Source organism: Orycteropus afer, unplaced genomic scaffold (genome assembly GCF_000298275.1).
Source record: "Orycteropus afer afer isolate SDZICR_OR568_19922 unplaced genomic scaffold, OryAfe1.0 scaffold00377, whole genome shotgun sequence".
Classification (NCBI taxonomy): Eukaryota; Metazoa; Chordata; class Mammalia; order Tubulidentata; family Orycteropodidae; genus Orycteropus; species Orycteropus afer.
This window is the reverse complement of record NW_006921964.1, coordinates 793,435-813,057: the sequence shown is the minus strand read 5'-3', so window position 1 is coordinate 813,057 and position 19,623 is coordinate 793,435. Positions and strand designations below refer to the sequence as shown.

The following is a 19,623-nucleotide window of genomic DNA, read 5'->3' as shown; positions in this document are numbered from 1 at the left end:
ATTGTATTTTTTGCTGAGTGGACAATATGCACAATACCAAAAAAACCAAACTCACTGCCATCGAGTTGATTCCAACTCATGGTGACCTCCATTGGGTTTCCAAGGCTGTAAATCTTTATGGAAGTAAATCACCCTATCATCTTTCTGTGGAGAAGCTGGTGGGTTTGAACCACTGATCTTCTGGTTAGCAGCCAAATGCCTTATCTACTCCTCCACCAGATCTCCTTAATATAAACAATATACCTTTTAAATTTAAAAGGTGTAATAGAGTGTAAAGTGATGAATTTCCTTTCTGCCCCTGTGTGCCAGTCACCTAGCTCCTCTCCCAACAGACAACTGAAACTTACTTGTTTCTTTTGTATTCTTTCAGAAATATTTTATGAATACAGAAGCAAATTTTATTCAGATGCAACACACATGTATACCTTTGCCCCTTTTAACACAAATTATTCTTTAGACATTGTTCTGCACCTTACTTTTTTCACTGTCTTGTAGCTTACTCCACAGTAGCATAGCATTCTTTTTCATGAGTGCAACATTATTTTTTTAACCTGTACCCTACTGAAGGACATTTACATGGTTCTCAACATTGGCTACAGCCACCATGCTGCAGTGACAGTGGTCATTTCAGTGTGTGCACATCAAGGCTGAGTCAGAGATTGCGTGCATTTTGATAGCTATGCCAAATTGGCCTTCATATAAGTTGTACCAATTTAACTCTCCCCAACAGTATATAAATCAGTTATGTAGAAAGTTCCTGTTGGAAGATGAATTTTAGAGGGACAAACCTGAGGCACAGGTGCCCCTTAGGGAACCACTGACATGAGCTTGATGTGACCATGGAAAGTACAGATAGGATGGAGATAAGTTCAAGAGGGAGGTGAGCTGATGATGCAGTAGATATGAAGGAGGGAAGTTAGGGAACCTATCAGACAATGAGGATTTAAAATCATTTGCCTTTTCATGTAGGTGACAGAACATTATCCCTCCAATACACAGACACACAATCCACCCCATGGTTGTAGTAGAGACTTGGCTCTGCCTCATGGTGATGTGCTGTCTGCTGTGTGCCAGGTTTCTCTGACCACAGCTCCAACTAACTAGGTCTCCATCTGACAGGAGGTCAACAAGGAGACAGAGGCAGCCAGTGTACAGGACAAGGGAGGAGAGTTAGGGTACTCTTTGGCCTATCCGGAGTCATTGGGATGTAGTGTCTCTCCTTGGGGACTAGGAGAAAACCTTCATCCCTGGAGTCAGGTGCCCTGTCTTCAGTAACCTTTAATGCCAGTTGGCTGCATAATCTTGAGCAAGTGACCTTATGTCTCTGAGTTCTACTTTTCTTCATCTGAGGCACTAGGGTCATAATCTTCCCTCAGGGTAGAGTGGAGGCTAAATGTACCAATAAGTAAATCCCCCTCTTCTTCCTAGTAACTGTCTTTCCTCCTGTGGGGTTGGGGCGTTAGAATATTTCACAGAATGATCTTCCCCTGCCTTGCCAAGGATCATGATTTGGTCCTGAAAAAATCCCTCATAGGGCAAATTCTTGTAAAATGAAAATGTAACTACCATTACTTTCAATGGCAAAAATGTATCTGTATTCCTGCAACTCCAAAATAGCACCCCTTTTTTTGTTACAGCTACTCCAAATCCCATTGAAAAACATATAGTAACTTCACTGGCTAACATTTGTCTTCCTAGAATGACTTTGGTAGTTTCCTTTCATTAACTTCTCTGTAATTTATATGTCTATCTGCTCAGAGGTGGCTGAGGTGTATACATTAAAATGGCCATGTTCACAACCAGAGCATAGATGTGGAACGAACCTTGGGTGTTCCCATCCTCCCAAAAAGAATAGGAACCTCCTAAACAGAGCAGAAGGGACAAAAGAAGTGAGTGGACATAATCCAGCCACCCATGAGGTAGGTGATCCTAGTGAAACCACAAGTACTGTGACAAGAAGGCATAGGAGCTACAAAGAAGAACACCCCCCCACACACACCCCTTTCAGTCATTCTCTCTGCCTTTTTTTTTGGGCAAGGGCAAGTATCTAGGCGTTTACCAAGTCTGGCATAAAACACTGACCTTTCCCCTGTTTGGGCATTCCCCTGTGTGGCCTTCGGAGTCAGACAAACCTACTCCTAAACCCAGCTCTCTTGTGTATTAGTTGTGTGATCCTTGGCACATCATCTGCCTTTTGTGGGCCTCCATTTCCTCATCTTAGAATGGGGTAGGATAGTCCCTCATGATGGTCAGGAGGATTCAGTGAGTCATGCATGTCCAGGAGCCTTGCACCTATCCTGGTGCTTTGGAGATGTGTGTCACCACTCCTCCCTGACCTTGCCCACTTGGGTTGGTTTTGCTCAACCTGGGACAGTGGGAAATTTCCTGCAAAGTTCATCACCTCCTTACTCATTTAACTTTGTTTTCTTTTATCCTAGGAGCCCAGATCATTGATCTGATGATGCTTGTCATTGATGTGACGAAGGGGATGCAGACCCAGTCAGCGGAGTGCCTGGTGATCGGGCAGATCGCTTGCCAGAAGCTACTCGTGGTCCTAAACAAAATAGACCTCTTAGCTGAGGGGAAGAGACAGGCAGCAATTGATAAAATGACCAAGAAAATGCAGAAGACCCTGGAGAACACCAAGTAGGTTTGCTAATGAGAAGCTTGTTCACATTTTAGGAAAGCGTTGGAGAGTAAGTGCTTTCTTTCATTGGTCAGGCAGGTATCAATTTCATGTCCTAGGAAATGGGATCTCAATAAGAGATCACTGGCTGTAGATAGCTGTAGGTAGCTAGCAGGAAGATCCAGGAGATAGCAAGAAGATGAGGGGAGGAGGAAGCTGGTGGATTTTTTCTTGGGAGAGAAGGTGTCAAGGTGTCAAGTCAAGGAAGGGATGGAGAGGAGGAGGTGACTTGGGGGGCTTTTTAACAAGTAGAGCCACCAGGCCTTGCCAAACATTTGGCTCTGGTTACAGTCAGAGAAGGTTCTGTGAGGAGAGGTACATGGGGACAAAAAGGTGGCAGTTCTACTGGGCATGGGGACTACAGGACAGAAAGCCACCTGGCTGCACAAGTGGCTGTGGGAGTGAGTGACTTATTCTGATGTTGTCAAGAAAATGAAAACATGTCCTTGTTGAGTACACAGTGCTAGCAAGCCTCATTGTTTTATCAGTGCCTCTGTTCTTCTTCGGGCCAGTCCCTTTTGATCAATACTAAATAGTGGTCACTGGGCGACAGTGATACTTCCTCTTTGCTATGCAGCCCAAGACAATATCCTGCCACTGTCACTTCTCCTTCGTGCCTGTCTGTGGAGGGCACGTAGTAGAAAGTGTTTTTGTTTCCCTGTCATAAAGATTGATATGCCTTCCCGTTTATGATTTTTTTCAACTCCAACACCTGCAGCTCTCCCTCAGAATTCTCCTTCAGAATTCTCAAGTTGGTTAAATTAAAGCTCCAGTCCTGTGAATGGGCCAAATGTGTCATAAAAGATTTCCTAGCACTGCCTTTTGTAGCAAAATTCATCAATCCGATAAAATCGACATATTTAGATAAGTGTTGCATAAGAATTCAGACTCTGTTATTCCCAACGGAAGTGGATATGAGACTGTAAAAAGGAAGATAAAAAATTATATCTTCTTTTTAGTGAGTTATTTGATCTCCCTGCTGTTTTATTTATTTGTCAGAAAGGGGAGAACAAATCCTTTTGACTCTTGCTTTAAAAACCCTACACGATGTCACTATTCTTTGCTGTGTAAGTGAGACCTTCTAGGGAGTTAAGGCAGGTTTGGATACTTTTAAAGGTGCTTTTGAGGGTAAATTAATATTAACAAATTTCTATTAATTAAATTTCAGGGAAATCCTCACTTGCATGTTTAAGTTACTACCACTGTTTTATTAGTTGGAGGTGAATGTTGTTATGTGTCGTGGAGTAGCTTCTGATTCACAGCAACCCTCTCTACGAAGAATGAAACCCTTCTGGGTTCTGTACCATCCTGACAGTTGTTGCTGTGTTTGAGCCCATTATTGCAGCCACTGTGTTAATCCATCTCATTAAGGGTCCTCTTCTTTTTTATTGACCTTCTAGTATATCAGGTATGGTGTCATTCTCCAGGGACTATTCCCTTCTGATAATATGATTGAAGTACATGAGACCGAGTCTCGTCATACTTGCTTCCAAGGAGCATTCCAGCTGTACTCAATCCAAGACACATTTGTTTGTTCTTCTGGCAGTCTATGATATATTCAATATTCTTCACCAACACCATAATTCAAATGCATCAATTCATCTTCAGTCTTCCTTATTCATTGTCCAGCTTTTGTTATCATACATCCAGAGAAAATTGGCCATGGGAGGGGACTACAAAGCCCCTCCTCTCCTCAGTCAGAGATTCCCCCCTCTCCCCAACTCAAATAAAGGACAGGAACAGCAGTTCACTGCCTTGTGGATTGTATTCAGTGGCCTGGGGCCAGGCAGAGTCAGATGGCCTACTAATGGAATATTAGCAGCAAAGAAAGTCTTTAAATGATTTTAGGTGATTAGTTCCTTTTCTTACGGTCCTTTGTTGAGTAAGTCCTTATAAATGCTGAGTCATACATGAGTAACTGTACTATAGAAAGGAAAACATGAAATGGTGAAATGTGCAAGTGTCAAAACCTGAAAAATGTTTAAAACATAAAGTGTATTTTTTTCTATCCGAGAGTAATTTAATGAATACTTGGAAAATACAGAAAAGTGGATAAAAGAAAGTGAAGACCATCCAAGAATTTCTTTCCTTAAGATAACAGCTGTTAATATTTAGTTTATTTCAGGCAAATCTTTTTACTATACATTGTATCTTCCTCCCCTATTAAAAAACATGTATTTGTAATCATGAGGTATTTACATTTTTGATTTGTGCTTTACTTATTAACATTTTATATAGTATCTTGTCATGTAACCGACACTCTGTTGTTGACCCTTTAGACTAGCTTAAGTTTTCCTTTTTTTCAAATAATTAACTCTGGTGTGAACATCTATATACCATTCAGCTTTGTACTTTCAGTTTTTTCCTCAGAGATTCCCAGGTGCCAGATTACTGGATCAAAGGCAATGGACATTTTTAAACCTTTTGTTGTTCATTGCCATATTATTTACTAAGAAGGCTGTGCCATTTTACACAAGCATCAGCAGCTAACTTTGGTTTAGGATTTAAAAGTGTATTTTGAAACTTAATAGGAAAGAAATGGTATTATTGTTTTAATATGTGATTGTTTAATTACTGGTGAGATTGGACATTTTTTCTTAAGCTTATTAAACAAATGTTTCTCATGTGTGTGTGAATTATGCTTATGTAGTTTTTCTATTTCCTCTTGAGATCTTAATACTTTCTTTTTTATTTTAAGGAGTGTTTTATATGAAAATTTACTGCTATTAACCCTTTCCAATCATATTTTTACAAATAAGTCTTTTCCATGTGTTTGTCTTCTTACCATTCCATTTTAGTTTTTCTTTTTTAACATATAAAAGTTTCTAATTTTTATGTAGTGTGATTCTTTGATTATTTTTTTTTTTGTGATTTCTTTATCTCTGAAAACATTTAAAATTACTCTTGCATAAGCATTTATCATTGTTAACACAAATCAAAATAGAAGATAAAAATGTACCCACAATCAAAGGCATCAGCATTAAAACTCAAGGCATCAAATTAAAGTGTTTTTTCCCTAGCCTTTCCCACGTGGACATAGTGTGAGGTACTGGTTATTATAACACTGACATCAACCCGTGTTCTAGGCTTTTGTGTTTATTTGTCCACTAAATTTTACTATCTAACAGCAGCCTTGATGCTTTTTCCCCAAAACTCCCTCTGTGTTTCTTCTTCCTTTTCAAACCACTGTTTATTTATTTCTTTTTGTTTTAGCCAAGACCCTCTGCTCAGAGCCTGCATGGGGCTTTTGCCACATCTCAAGTCCTTTGTGTGCCACTATGCTTCTCTTACAAAGTGTGTATTCTAGACTGGCTGGCAAACTGAGTGTGCTGTTTCTTTATCTGTACAATGGAGGCTGGTGTGGTCAGACTCAGTATGACAAGGAGCCAGCACAGTCATCAGAGGTGTCTTCATGGAGCGCAGCCATGTACTTGGCCCTGTGCTAGGTGTTTTCTATACACACTTCACTGAATCACTAATCCTCCTTATTATTTCATGAGATGAGCATCCTGCTTGACTGGGGAGAAAATAAAGCTTCATAAATATATTGACTGTTTTGAATTCTACTATCCCAACCCAAATACCAAATATCACCTTGAAGTATATGCCTCCTGAATTTAGAGACAGTCTGAAGAATAGATTTGACCATTGAACATCAATCACCAAAGACCAGATGAGTTGAGGGATGACATCAAGGCCATCATACATGAAGAAAGCACAAGGTCATTAAAAAGACAGGAGTATAAGAAAAGACCAAAGTGGATATCTAAAGAGACTCTGAAACTTGCTCTTGACTGGAGAGTAGCTGAAGTGAATGGAAGAAAGGATGAAGTAAAATAGCTGAACAGATTTCAAAGGACAGTTGGAGAGTACAATGTAAGCTATTATAATGAAATGTGCAAAGACTTGGCATTGGAAAATCAGAGGGGAAGAACAAGTTTGGCATTTCTCAAGCTAAAAGAACTGAAGAAAAAAATTCAGGCTTTGAGTTCCAATATTGAAGGATTCCATGGGCAAAATATAGAATGATACAGTGTTCTGGTTACCTAGTATCACTGTGACAAGAATATACCACAAATGGGATGGCCTTAACAAGCAGGAGTTTATTCTCTTACAGTTTGGAAGCTTTAAGTCCAACTTCAAAGTGCCACGCTCTAGGGGCTGGGTGAAAGCCCCTCAACCTTGGGGTCCAGCTCTGCCTCTTGCTCCCAGCCCACTGAAGCTAGAGGCATCTCTTCACTCAGGCAGCTACTGGCTGCTGAGGCTAACAAGCCCAAGGTCGACAAATAAAATGGCACAGTCCTGGTGTTACCAAACCACACAATCCATAGTTAAGTCCCAAGGTAGGCAGAGCATGGCAGGCTGCTGAAAACGACATGGCTACATGCAGGGCCCAAGCGTGCCATAAGCTAGAGACCATTCCCAAAGCTGCTGCTTATATACAGGAAGCAGACCACATACTCAAAGGCAGCTACTCAGCTGCTTACAGTAGATTCCACCATGGAGTTGATTGCCAGTCTCATGGGGAGTACTACATCCAGCTGCCCAGTCACTCAACCAGGCCTAACCAGGTTGACAGGAAAACATAACCACCACATGCAGGAAACATCAAAAGAAGATGGAAGGAATACACAGAGTTACTATACCAAAAAGAATTGGTTGATGTTCAATGGTACTGAAGGAAGAAGTCCAAGCTGTGCTGAAGAATTGTTGAAAAACAAGACTCCAGGAATTGATGGAATATCCATTGAGATGTTTCAACAAATAGATGCCATGCTGAAGGCACTCATTCATTTATGTCAAGAAATTTGGAAGACAGCTACTTGGCCAGCCAACTGGAGGAGATCCATATTTGTACCCATTTCAAAGAAAGGTGATCCAACAGAATGTGGAAATTATTGAATAATATCATTAATATCACACACAAGTAAAATTTTTTTGAAGATAATTAAAAAAAAAAAAAAAAAAAATGGTTGCAGCAGTACATTGACAGGGAATTGCCAGAAATTCAAGCTAGATTCAGAAGAGGATATGGAATGTCAGGTGGATCGTGGCTGAAAGTAAAGAATACTAGAAAGATGTTTTCCTGTGTTTTATTGACTATGCAATGGCATTCAACTTTGTGGATCATAACAAATTATGGGTAACATTGTGAAAAATGGGAATTCCAGAACACTATTGTGCTCATGAGGCACCTGTATATAGACCAGGAGGCTGTCATTCCAACAGAACAAGGGGATACTGCATGGTTTAAAATCAGGAAAGGTGTGTGTCAGGGTTGTATCCTTTCACAGAATACTTATTCAATCTGTGTGCTGAGCAAATATCCAAGAAGCTGGACTATATGAAGAAGAACACAGCATCAGAATTGGAGGAAGACTCATTAACAACCTGCAATATGCAGTTGACACACCTTGCTTGCTGAAAATGAAGATGACTTGAAGCACTTACTGATGAAAATCAGAGACTGCAGCCTTCAGTATGGATTATACCTCAACATATACAAAACAAAAATCCCCTCAACTGGACCAGTATGCAACATTGTGATAAATGGAGAAAAGATTGAAATTGTTGGGGATTTCATTTTACTTAGATCCAAAACCAATGTCCATAGAAGCAACAGTCAAGCAATCAGACAATGTATTGTACTGGGCAAATCTGCTGCAAAAGATGTCTTTAAAGTGTAAAGCAAAGATGTCACTCTGAAGACTAAGATGTGCCTGACCCGAAGCCATAGTATTTTCAATAGCCTCATATGCATGACAGTAGACAATGCATAAGGAAGACTACAGAAGAACTGATGCTTTTGAATTGTGATGTTGGTTAAGAATATTGAATGTACCATGGACTGCTAGAGGAATGACTAAATCTGTCTTGGAGGAAGTACAACTGGAATGCTCCTTACAAGTGAAAATGGCCAGACTTTGTCTCTCATACTTTGGTCATATTATCAGAAGGAACCAGTCCCTAGAGAAGGATATCATGGTAGGTAAGAAGGTCAGTGAAAAAGTGTTAAACCCTCAACAAGATGGAATGACACAGTGGCTGTGATGATGGGCTCAAGCATGGCAAGGATTGTGAGAATGGCACAGGACTGGGCAGTGTTTTGTTGCTATGAGTTGAAACCTACTCAACGACACCTAACAACAACAACGATCCCAAGTCTAAGACATATGCTCTATTTTATATGCCTCTTTTCTGTTACATAGATCTATTTCTGATATATAGGTTATCTAGCTGTATATTTTTTAACTTGCCTGAGATCTTTTTTTTGTATCGATGAAGGTTAGCCTGCATGTGTATCAGTTCACCTGCCATGCTTATATGGTGATTATTGTAGCTGTGTGGGAGTTTGGAGGAGGTGCTTGTGGACAAGTACAGATGCAGCACTTGAATTGCCCCAGTTGCTGTAGCTTGCACAGATGAACTGTGGTGCTGGCTTCAGGGGTCAGGAGTGACACAGGAAAGGCTGGAAACTCTTGCGCTCCTAGAACTCACACACCAATCTTCATCTAAAACCCAAAGCAGGAGGGGACAGCCTCTGGGGTCTTGCTGAACTCCACTGCCCTATCAGCCCTCATTGCAGAACAGTACTCCCTCTGCTGCCTAATGCCCCAGTGTGTCGTGTGTTCAGAAAGTTGGCCACGCTAGCTTCTCTTGAGCCTGGGAAAGGGCCAGATACTCAACCCAACATGCCTTTATGTTTTATTTCAGTACATTGCCCAAAAGGGTTTGGGTAAAAAGTAATTGAATTCTGAAAGCTTTATGGTTAATCATTGGAATCCTCAGTGCATGTTTTTTTACCCCTTCTGTCCCTCTGAGGCTCGTGGCACGTAAACTGAGCAAATACGCGAGTACTGGATCCTGGCTTGCATTGGATTCTGGCTCATATATAGATTCTGGCTTGCTGATTTCTGAGGTCAGAGCCCTCTCTCAGGGACAAAACGTGTGTTTCTCCTCTTAGCTCAGGGCCTACAGACCAGCCTCTTACTCCCTGGGCCCCTGGTCAGCCCTAGGCAAACCACTAGGCTTCTCTGAAAGGAGAGGATAGAGTGCCTGCTTATGGAAGTGTGGAGAGCCCATGAAAAGCACCAGCACTGGGCCTGGCAGCGTCTGGAGCAGGCCCTCCAGATGTCAGCTTTTGTTTCCTTCCTTTTTTCTCATGTGTTGCTTTTCTGCTTCTGTCTCTCTTCCTTGTTTTATTATTTTCTTTCCTTCCTTTGCATCCTTCCTTCCCTCTCTCACTATTTCTTTTTCTTTTCTTTCTTTCTTTTTTTAATTCTTTCCCTTCCCACCTTCCCTCCCAGGCCATCTTCTTCATCCAAACTCTCTTCTTTCCCTCTGGGTACTTGTCCTTTGCAAGGCAAATGTCTCAGTCATCGTTTCAAGAGAAATGATGAGTGCATCTTGAGCCCTGTTTGGAATCTCTCCCATGAACTTTTAATGTCTTGTTACATTGATCTTTGGGGCTGTGAATGGCTCCTGAGATTGTTTAAACTGCTGTTTATGGAGCTTCAGCTTCTCCAAGTTACTTCCTTTGTCTTTTAAAAAGAAAATAAATCCAATTTACTTTAAGGGCTTGCTCCCAGCCAGGCTAGGATTCAGAGACCACTGAACTAAGCCCCTCCTTTCAAAGGAATTTACTGTATATTTGGGCAGAAAAGACTAAATGATGGCAAAAGTAACAGTTAAAATTTAAAGACTAGAGCTGATGTGGCGTCCTTGAAGTGACCTGTGAATTTTTTGTCAAGTGAATTCTCAGGTATTCTGAGGAAGGAGACTTTGCTTCTGTAGTAGGGAGTCTGGAATTTGAACTGGTTCTAGAAGAGCCAGTAATAACTCAGCAGGGATGATGTTCAGAATATGTAACACAGGCCAGGGCACCAGCCATTCCAAAGACAGGCCCTATGGCTGCACTTGGTCAGGGTGCCCAGTCATAAGTCCTTCCTTCACATGCCACACATGTGCTCTTAAAATGCCAGCTTGTGTGGTCTTTGAGACAACTCTGTGAGGTAGGCCATGCCTCTTCTTTCCAAAAGGGAGATGGGGATGAGAGAGATGAGGTAACGTCAGTGAGCTATGGGATGGAAGCAGGTTTGAATAGGTAGAGAAGGGCAAGGAGGGGGAGTAGGCTATGTGAGTGCAGTTTGGCACTGGATACACATATATCCAGAGAGTTTTGGAGAGGTGGATCAAGGGAAGATTCAGGGCAGAACACTCGAGGGCTGTGGACCTACCTGACAGGTGTGGGAGAGCAAGATGGTGCTTCCAGGTGGTGCTGTATTGGCTGCTCAGGCAGTGGAGGCTTGAGTGTGAGGCTGTGCTGAGTTTGGAGGGCTGGTGGATAGCCTGTGGTGATAATAGCCTGGCCCAGAGTAGAACCCATTAAGGATGAAGACCAGGGGATGTATTAGAGCCAGACTCCAAAAGAAGAACTGAGAAAATATTAGTCAGAGATGACCTCAGAATTCTTAAGACACAAGAGACCAGGATTCTGCTGTACAAAGACCATAAATCAGGAGGCTAGGGTTAGGAAACAGCCTGCTGCCCAGTGGCAGGTCAAAAGTATGGCTGGAGTTAGATCTTGCTGAAGATCCAGGTTTGAGAAGAGCTCCTAGAAGAAAAGAGTCCAGAGGGAGAAGAGAGAGGCTCTCAAGTGCACTGGGAGGAGGCTTAGGAGGAAAAGGTCAGAGGGGGAAGGGCCTCTAGAGTAGGCAAAGAGAGGGGCCAGTGGAGAGTGAAGACTTTGGGTGGTGGTGGTGGTGGTGGTAGTGGTGGTAAGGAAGGTGGAGAGCCAGCTGGTTGTCAGTCATCTGGGTCAGATGTTACCTAGGGGAAGCTAGTCCTAGCAGAGAACATTGACTTTGGCCATTAGAGAGTTATTGTTGATCTTCTGGAAATTAGTACTCTTCTGAGCCTCTCTACTGCTTCCCTCACGCCAGTTCCTATAGAGTTGATGCCCCATGGTGGGTGGTCCAGCCCTTACCTCCTTTGCTCTAGGAACCTTTTGTTTTTCTTCATCCTCTTTGAAGCTGGGAACAGAGGAGGTATTGAGTAAATGTTCTGGACCTGAATGTAAAGGAAACAGAAGTTGATGCTGTAAGAAAATCAGGCATAAGCTCCTGTTGAACAAACTGAGCAGTGTTCATTGAGAAATGAGAACAGGAAGAAAGTTGGGTATTGACTGAAAGTGTCAGGGAGGTGGAACAAGGAGTTTTCCCTCAAAAGAAAAAAAGACATGGGGATGTGAAAAGGTAGTGGGGAGTGTCCAAAGAAGAGGCTGAAGGGGCTGGGAAAGGAGGGTTGGATGGATGGCTGTGGGGAAGAGCCCCGTGTTCCCTTTATACATGGTGGGGGACCTGGTGGCAGGGCTTTTCTTGGACTCTCCCTTCAGTTGCACCTTGTTGTACTGGGTTCTTTGCCTGCTTCCTTTTAGGTGCCATGGTAGGGAACCTAAAAAGGAGGGGATGAGGGGAAGGCCAAGGTCTAGAGGAAAACAAGTAGGCAGCATGGCTTACAGTGAGGGACTCATGGCCACTCAAGTAAGATAAGTCTGGAGTCATACTTGGATTTGGCAAATATGTGATATTATCTGAGTAAGTTAATCCTTTTTCAGTTATCTTTGAATCTTTCTGATTAAGTTTAGAACAGTGCATCAACTTGGTGCTGTTATTATGCCTTAAACATTTCCCCAACTTTTTTAACCTAGCTCAGAACCTTAAGCAAGTAATAGTATCTAGCTAAAATTTGGTAACTTTTTCTTTTCTTTGAGTTTAATTTTTATAGCTACATTAGACGATTTCTTGTCCCCAGAGATTGAACTCTGACTGGTTGGTTAAACAAAAAAAGTCCCTTAAAGAAGAGAACTTTAAGAAAGGACATGTGCATACCTTAAATATAATATGTTTAAACACATCCATGTGTTTTAATAAAATCAACAATATAATGTTTATAAGGCGGAGATGCAGTATTCACAGCATGTGTCTTCTGTTTATATTAGTACTGCACTGTTGGCTGTTGGAGGAGCTCTGGTGGTGCAATGGAAGAAAAGGTTGATAGTTTGAATGCACCAGCTGCTCCCCAGAAGAAAGATGAGGCACTGTGCTTCCATAAAGGTTTACAGCTTTGGAAACCCTATGGGGTACTTCTCTTCTCTCCTATAGGGTCACTATGAGTTGCAGTTGACTCGATGGCAGTGGGTTATTATTGGCTGTTGTACAGGCTGTTGCCCAATACATGGGAAGCTAGTCTAGTGCATTTTGACTGTGTGAGTAGTTTTGTGTTCTGAATTTAGGCTCATCTCCTCTTCTTCATGCTTTTTTTTTTTTTTTTTTCCTGGTGAGACATTATATGATTTCTGTATCATCTGTAATTTCACTTTCCCACAAACTATCACTCATAATCCATATGTTATCTTTAATTCATTTGATCTGAAGTAAAATAAGTTATAGTCTATACTTTCTTTTTGATCACAATTTATAGTTTTAGAAGCTCTAGAATTTGTTGATTTATCAATAAGAAAATGTTGCAATTTGTGAGTTCCAGTAGCATTTTAGGCAACCACTGTTATCAGTTTTGGCTTTTTTCTCTCCAGCTGTACCAACATCTGGTGTGATCTGGTGTGACTATTCTGTTGGTAGCATCTTACACATTAGAACAGTATTCTAGTGTTGTAGAGAGGTTCCCCGGTTAAATTTCTTTGGGAAAAACCTCATTCTGCTATAAGTTTTGAGCAGCAGGTTGATCTACACATACTTTTTCTCTTGCTCCATGGATCCCAGGACTTTGTTCCACCTGTCACTGCTGTAAAACTCTCTGCCCAGCTCAACTTTGCTTCTAGTATAAGCCAACTGGCTGGAGTTCAGAGTTGTCTTTTGTATGGAAACCACACACTGAAGTATTATCTCAATTTCCAGCTTCAGTTTGTTTAAAGTGAAGTGAGATTTGCAAAGCAAGGCAATCTGAATGTAGTTTTCTTAAGTGTTTACAACCTTGCCTCGGGTCTTTTATGGTTTTCTTAGCCACACCTAATTTAACAGGAGTTTTTAAAAAGATTTGCCTTAATCACATCTTTCCAAAGCATTTAACCTTGTTCTCATAGAAATAGCTATTTTTATCCTGTTGTTTCATGACACTAAATTAAATTATGCTATTACAATAACACTTATAACTGGCATTATTAAGTTTACGGCATACCTGGGTTGTTTCTTTCTTGTTTATCATAAACATTAGCTGGTGGAGGCAAAAGTGTAGGGATGTACTGGACTCTCGGACATAAGGTGCAAGGCTGAAGCAGCCACCCCAGTGGGGGCACTGAGGAAGTCGATAGCTTTGCTAGTGCATGCCCAGGAAGGGGCAGTTGTGAGAGGGCTTTTACTAGACCTATTATGCATGTCAAGTGATTCTAGTTTTCCATTTAGATAGTGACATAAAGTTATGTTTTTAAAAAACATTTAAGTAAGAAAGTAAATATTTTAAAGACAAAGTTTGATAGAAGAATAGCTCAGGTGGTACAGAACTTGTGAAATGGGCAGATGGATAGCTTACGTGTAGGGAATCCTGAAATGGGGGAGAAGAGCAGAGAGCAGAGCAACTGCAGAAGTTTGTTCCCCCTCTCCTGGGCCCAGGCCGAGAGTTAGGTGGGTGGCCCTGGGTCCATCTGCTATGCATGGGTTTTGAAAGAGCAACTGTTTTCCTGGTTAGGAGATATTGGAGGTCCTCCTGGTTATTTCTAACACAGTGGGAAAGACAGGACTCTAGAACAGGGCTTTTGGAACCAGAGAGAAGAGCTCTGGGGTCCTCCCTTCTGCCAGCTACTTCCCACGTGACCCTTTAGAAGTCATTTAGCCTTTCTGTGCCTGTTTCCTCATCTCTAAATGTTGGGATAATGTATATAAAAACATCTAGCCAAGTGCCTTTTACATAGAATCTGCTTGTTCAGTTAATATTTGTGAACAAATTAATGATTCTGAAGATGAGAATGATAACTGTTCTTCCTACCTCAGAGGGCTATTCTAAGGATCCTGTAAATGTATGTAACTACTTTGAAAGTGATACCAAACCGTAGTCATCTGAGCACTAGAATTACAGATACCATTATAAGTCTTTCATTGGTTTCAGAACTAAAATTATTAGAGGGCAAACAAACTAAAACCAAACCGGTTGCTGTGGAACTGATTCTGACCCATGGCCACCCATGTGCGTCAGAGCAGAACTGTGCTCCACAGTTCCACACGTTCAATATCTGATTTTTCGGAAGTAGATTGTCAGGCCTTTCTTATGAGATGCCTCTGGGTGAACTTGAACTACCAACCTTTTGGTTGGCAGCTGATCTTATTTATCATTTCATTGCTCAGAAATTACCACTAGAGAGGTCAAGGGCTTTGTTAATCTGGTTATTGGACTTAAATATGGTATGTTCCGTGATCTTTGAAGATCAGCCACTTTTCCAGGTTCTCATATGGATTTGAGAAGGGACATACACCTGCCTGTACCCAGCTGACAGAACATAGTTTTAATGATATTCTCAAGATGGAAGGTGGACATTGACTTTGCTTTTGAGCAGAGCCCCACCACTCATTAGCTGTGTGATCTGGAGTAAACGACTGAATCAGACCAACTTTCAGGACCCTCTTCTCTTCTATTAAATGGGGGTGGCAGGTAATAACCCCCACTTTATAGGGTTAGGATGAGAACATGAATGCAAAGCCCCTAACACAGTCGTTGGTATTATAGGTGCTTTATGAATGATCCTATTCTGCCATTCACTCCAACTGAACACTAAAGTACATACAGAGAGGCACTTGAGAGCCACTTTTAGGGTCAGGGGAAGGAAAGGGTGGCAGTGACGGGAGGAAGTGAAGTCCTCACCTAGAAGTAGTACCAGGAATGTCTCCTGAAAACACAGTCAGTGAATAAATAGATGGAAATGATCCAATGTTGTATGGCTTATTAAGGAACTACAAGTTAAAATGCACTATATGTAAAAATGGAAGCTCTGGCATTTGACTGCTAACCAGAAGGCTGATGGTTCAAACCTACCAGCCACTCCTTGGAAGGAGTGGACAATCTATTTCCATAGTGATACTGTGTCAGAAACCCGAGGAGGGGTCGCTATGAGTCGGGGCCAACTTGATGCCAGTGTGTTTGGTTTTGATTTAGGTGTACTCCTTAGACCAGTCAACCATGGGAGATCAGAAGAATGCATAAGGAGATAGTTCAGAGGGCAGAAATGCATAGGAAAGAAGGACACAGGGAAAAGGTGACCATAGGGAGGAGAAAAAAAGAAAAATGTTTCTATCCCTTTTTTGAATTTCTTGTTTTATTCTTGCATTGTTTTCCTGATTTCTTCTAGATTTTTCCCCCTGTTTTTCCTTATTGCTTTGAGGAAACTTAATACTAGTGCTTTGAATTCTTTGTTGAGTATTATCTGTCCTTCCTCAGAGACTGTCTATTTTATTTGGTACTTTGTTTGATCCATCCTTTCCTGTCTCTTCTTATGCTTTGTGATTGTTTGCTATCTTTAGGGTTTTTTTGGTTTGTTTTTGCTCTTATGTATTAGACGCTTAGCTTCTTCTCTTTCTCTTTAGGTTGCTTCCCTTTGTATTATTTTTATTTTTGTTTTGTATCATTGGAGGATGTATGTCTTTGGTTCTATCTATTGGCTTCTTCTCACAGGTGGGTGTGGTGGCCTAGGCTTTCATTGCTGGGGGCAGGGGGTGGGTATGGTATGACTTTGGGTGCATGAGACTTCCCACTGCAAGTGGGCTCCTTCCCCTGGTGAGGCATGAGGTGGTAGGTGAACAGGGCCCCTCAGTAGTCCTTGAAAGTAGCATGGCCTCTTTACATAAGTGTGGATGGGCAGAATGGCCCTGGGAGGGCAATGCTGGCCCTTAGTGGTATGTGGCATGTGGCCCCCATCGGGAGGGTGAGACCTCATTCAGGTGGCACTGGGCTGGTTTTGGTGAGTGCACCTACATTTTTCCTAGCATGTTACCTGGTCAATAAGAATTACCCATACTGGCTAATGGATGGGTACTGTAGCTACTGAGTGGTCCTGGCTATAATTCCTCACTCAGTCCCTTGCCTGCCCTTACTGATGATATGGAAACTCATGCCTATACTCCTGTTTTTTTAATTTTTTTCTGTGCCTCTCCCCAGGTGTGTATCATCTGTCTTTCTGTCCCCTGTCCTGAAGTTTCTACAATCCATCCCTCAGCATTCTACTCCAGTGGCACTTCCCCGTGGTTTCCTGTTCTCAAAGTTCTTTTGCTCCTTTGTGTCACTCTCTCAGGCATTCCCAGTCCCAGTACACAGCTTGCCCACCTTGTTTTCTTCCAGGGCTCTTTACACAATATCTCTGCCTCATGCTGTTTTCTGTGTTGTTCCGTTCTTGGGATCCTCACTTGGGGATGCTGTCTATCAAACCAAACCAAACTCGCTGCCATTGAGTCAATTCTGACTCATAGCAACTCCCTTTGGGTTTCCAAGGCTGTAACTCTTTATGGAAGTAGATTGTCTAGTCTTCCTTCTGTGGAATGGCTGGTGGTTTGAACTGCCAACCTTCTGGTTAATAGTCAAATGCCTTAGGCACTGCGTCACCAGAGCTCCTTATGGTGTCTGTGTTGTTGTTGTTATTTGCCGTCGAGTTGGACCCGAGCCATAGCGACCCCTCCTTGGGTTTCTGAGGCAATATCACTACGAAAGTAGATTGCCCAATCTTCCTTCCAAGGAGTGGCTGTAGCTGTCCCAAAAAGGCCATGTTGTGCCAGGCTGGCTGGTTGAACATAGAAGATCTGTGAATCTCGGCTCTCCTGCTGCCTTTGTTCTTTCCCTCTCTCTTTCCTCTGATTGAGTATCCAGTCTGTTGTTCGACCCTTCATTTGCTGTTGACAGTTCCAAGTTGCTATTTGTATTGGTTCTTCCTTGCTTCATTGTTTTAGGAAGGTGTTAATGGTATCTCTAAGCCACTCTCTTGTCCCCTCCACCTGCCTGAAAAAAAAATTAAAAAACCCACACACCATGAAGAACTGCCTAACTTTTTGAGAAACTGCCAAGTTTTTGTCTATGATGACTGTACCATTTTGCATTCCCACCAGCAATGTATGCAGGTTCTATTTTTTCCCCACACATCCTTGCCAACTCTTTTATTATCTTTTTTTCATTATCACTATCCTAGTGGGTGTCAAGTGGTGTTTCATTGTGGTTTTGATTTGTATTTCCCTCCGACTAATTATATTGATGTACTTACTGGCCATTTGTGTATCTTTTTGGAGAAATATCTATTTCAGCCCTTGCTTATTTTTAAATTGGGTTCTATTTCTTTATATTATTGAATTGTAAGAGTTCTTCATATATTCTGGATATTATACCCTTATCGTATATATGATTTGCAAATATTTTATCCCATTCTGTAGGGTGTCTTTTTATTTTCTTGATAGCTATCCTTTGAAGCACAGCATTTAAATTTAAGTGAAGTCTTAAATTTAAGTGAAGTCTTTTTCTTTCATTGCTTGTGTTTTGGTATCATATCTGAGAAAGCATTGCCTAATCCCAGGTCATGAAGATTTATGCCTGTGTTTTGTTTTGAGAGTTTAATAGTTGTAGTTCTTATATTTAGATTTTAGAACTATTTTGAGTTATTTTTTTTCCTGTAACAGTTTGTGTTAGACTGGGTTCTCTAGAGAAACAAAAAACAGCAAAGCTTATATATATATATATATAAAGAGAGAGAGAAAAATTTATCTTAGGAAAATGGCTCACAAATGTACAGAAGCCAGCAAGTCCAAAGTCCTTGGAGCAAACGTCAGGCTGGAGGCTTTTCCTAGCTTCCACAATCGCAGGGGCTAAGAAGCTCAAGGCTGGCAAGCAGTACACCAGATGCTGACTACAATGAATGATGAATCCAAGATCTCCAGGCTGAATGGTGGACTGCTAACTCGTGGACAGTTGTAGGCAGCCCAATAGAATCCCTATCTACAGAAGAATGTCCCTCTTCCCAGGATGTCCCTGGATATCCTAGAAGCAGGCCACACCCCTAGGGAAACTCCTCTTGAACAGATTGGCTACTCAGAACACAGTTACCGATCCCATCATGGGAACAACCACACAGAACTTGGTCCAGCCAAGTTGACACACAGCTCCAACTATCACAGTCCACCCCTTGTCACCTTGGCAGTTGTATACATCTTCTTAACCATATATAATCTCTAAATAAGTACAATTATAGAGTCGTATTTGTGCCTGACATGATACACTAACACACATACAACCAAAGTGCGTTAACCTTATTTACATTTCACAGTTCATAACAGAAGGAAACAAAAGTATTTGATGTACACATACAATGAAGAAACATAACAATCACAGGCCTCGTTCCTGCAGCTGGTCACATGGTCATAGCTGATATTCAGAACTATCTTCTTCCACCACCCATTCTGTATTTCCCTTACCCTCAGCAAGCACCTCAGATGGTCGTGGTTCTTTGCCTGGTGGGGTGACCCAAACCTTCATTCCTGAAAGGTTTGGGCTGTTAGTAGTCATATCAGAATCAGGTTGCTGTAATTTTCCATTGACTTTAATCACAGGGCATGGTAGTACTAAGAGACGTCCTAAAGAATCTCCTGTATTCCAGACATATTCTTTTTTACCTCCATTATGTAAAGCCAACCCAATTTCCCCTTGGTAATCACTAGGTAGTGTAATGCCCTTCTTTGTCTGTTGATCCAGAGGCATGAGGAAGTCAAAATGGCCTGGTGGCATTCTTAATTTCTAGTTCAATGCAATCAGTATGGTGTCTCCAAGTGGGAGTGTTCCTCCCTTTGGGACTAAGATCTCCAAACCTGGAGAGCATAGGGTAGCAGGGACAGGAAGCAAAAATTTTTTGAGTGGGTCACTAGGGGTAATAGTGAGTGGTACCACTCCTGTTTCCACCCCTT

The 19,623-nt window shown here is 41.7% G+C and overlaps 1 protein-coding gene across 1 annotated transcript in view; it reads left to right on the top strand.

Moving 5' to 3' along the window:
• EEFSEC (eukaryotic elongation factor, selenocysteine-tRNA specific) overlaps positions 1-19,623 on the top strand; it is a 556,144-nt gene that overhangs the window by 235,377 nt on the left and 301,144 nt on the right. Inside the window, exon 2 of the mRNA XM_007953206.2 lies at positions 2,439-2,646. Coding sequence (XP_007951397.1) covers positions 2,439-2,646 — 208 coding nt within the window. The remainder of the gene's footprint in view (positions 1-2,438; positions 2,647-19,623) is intronic.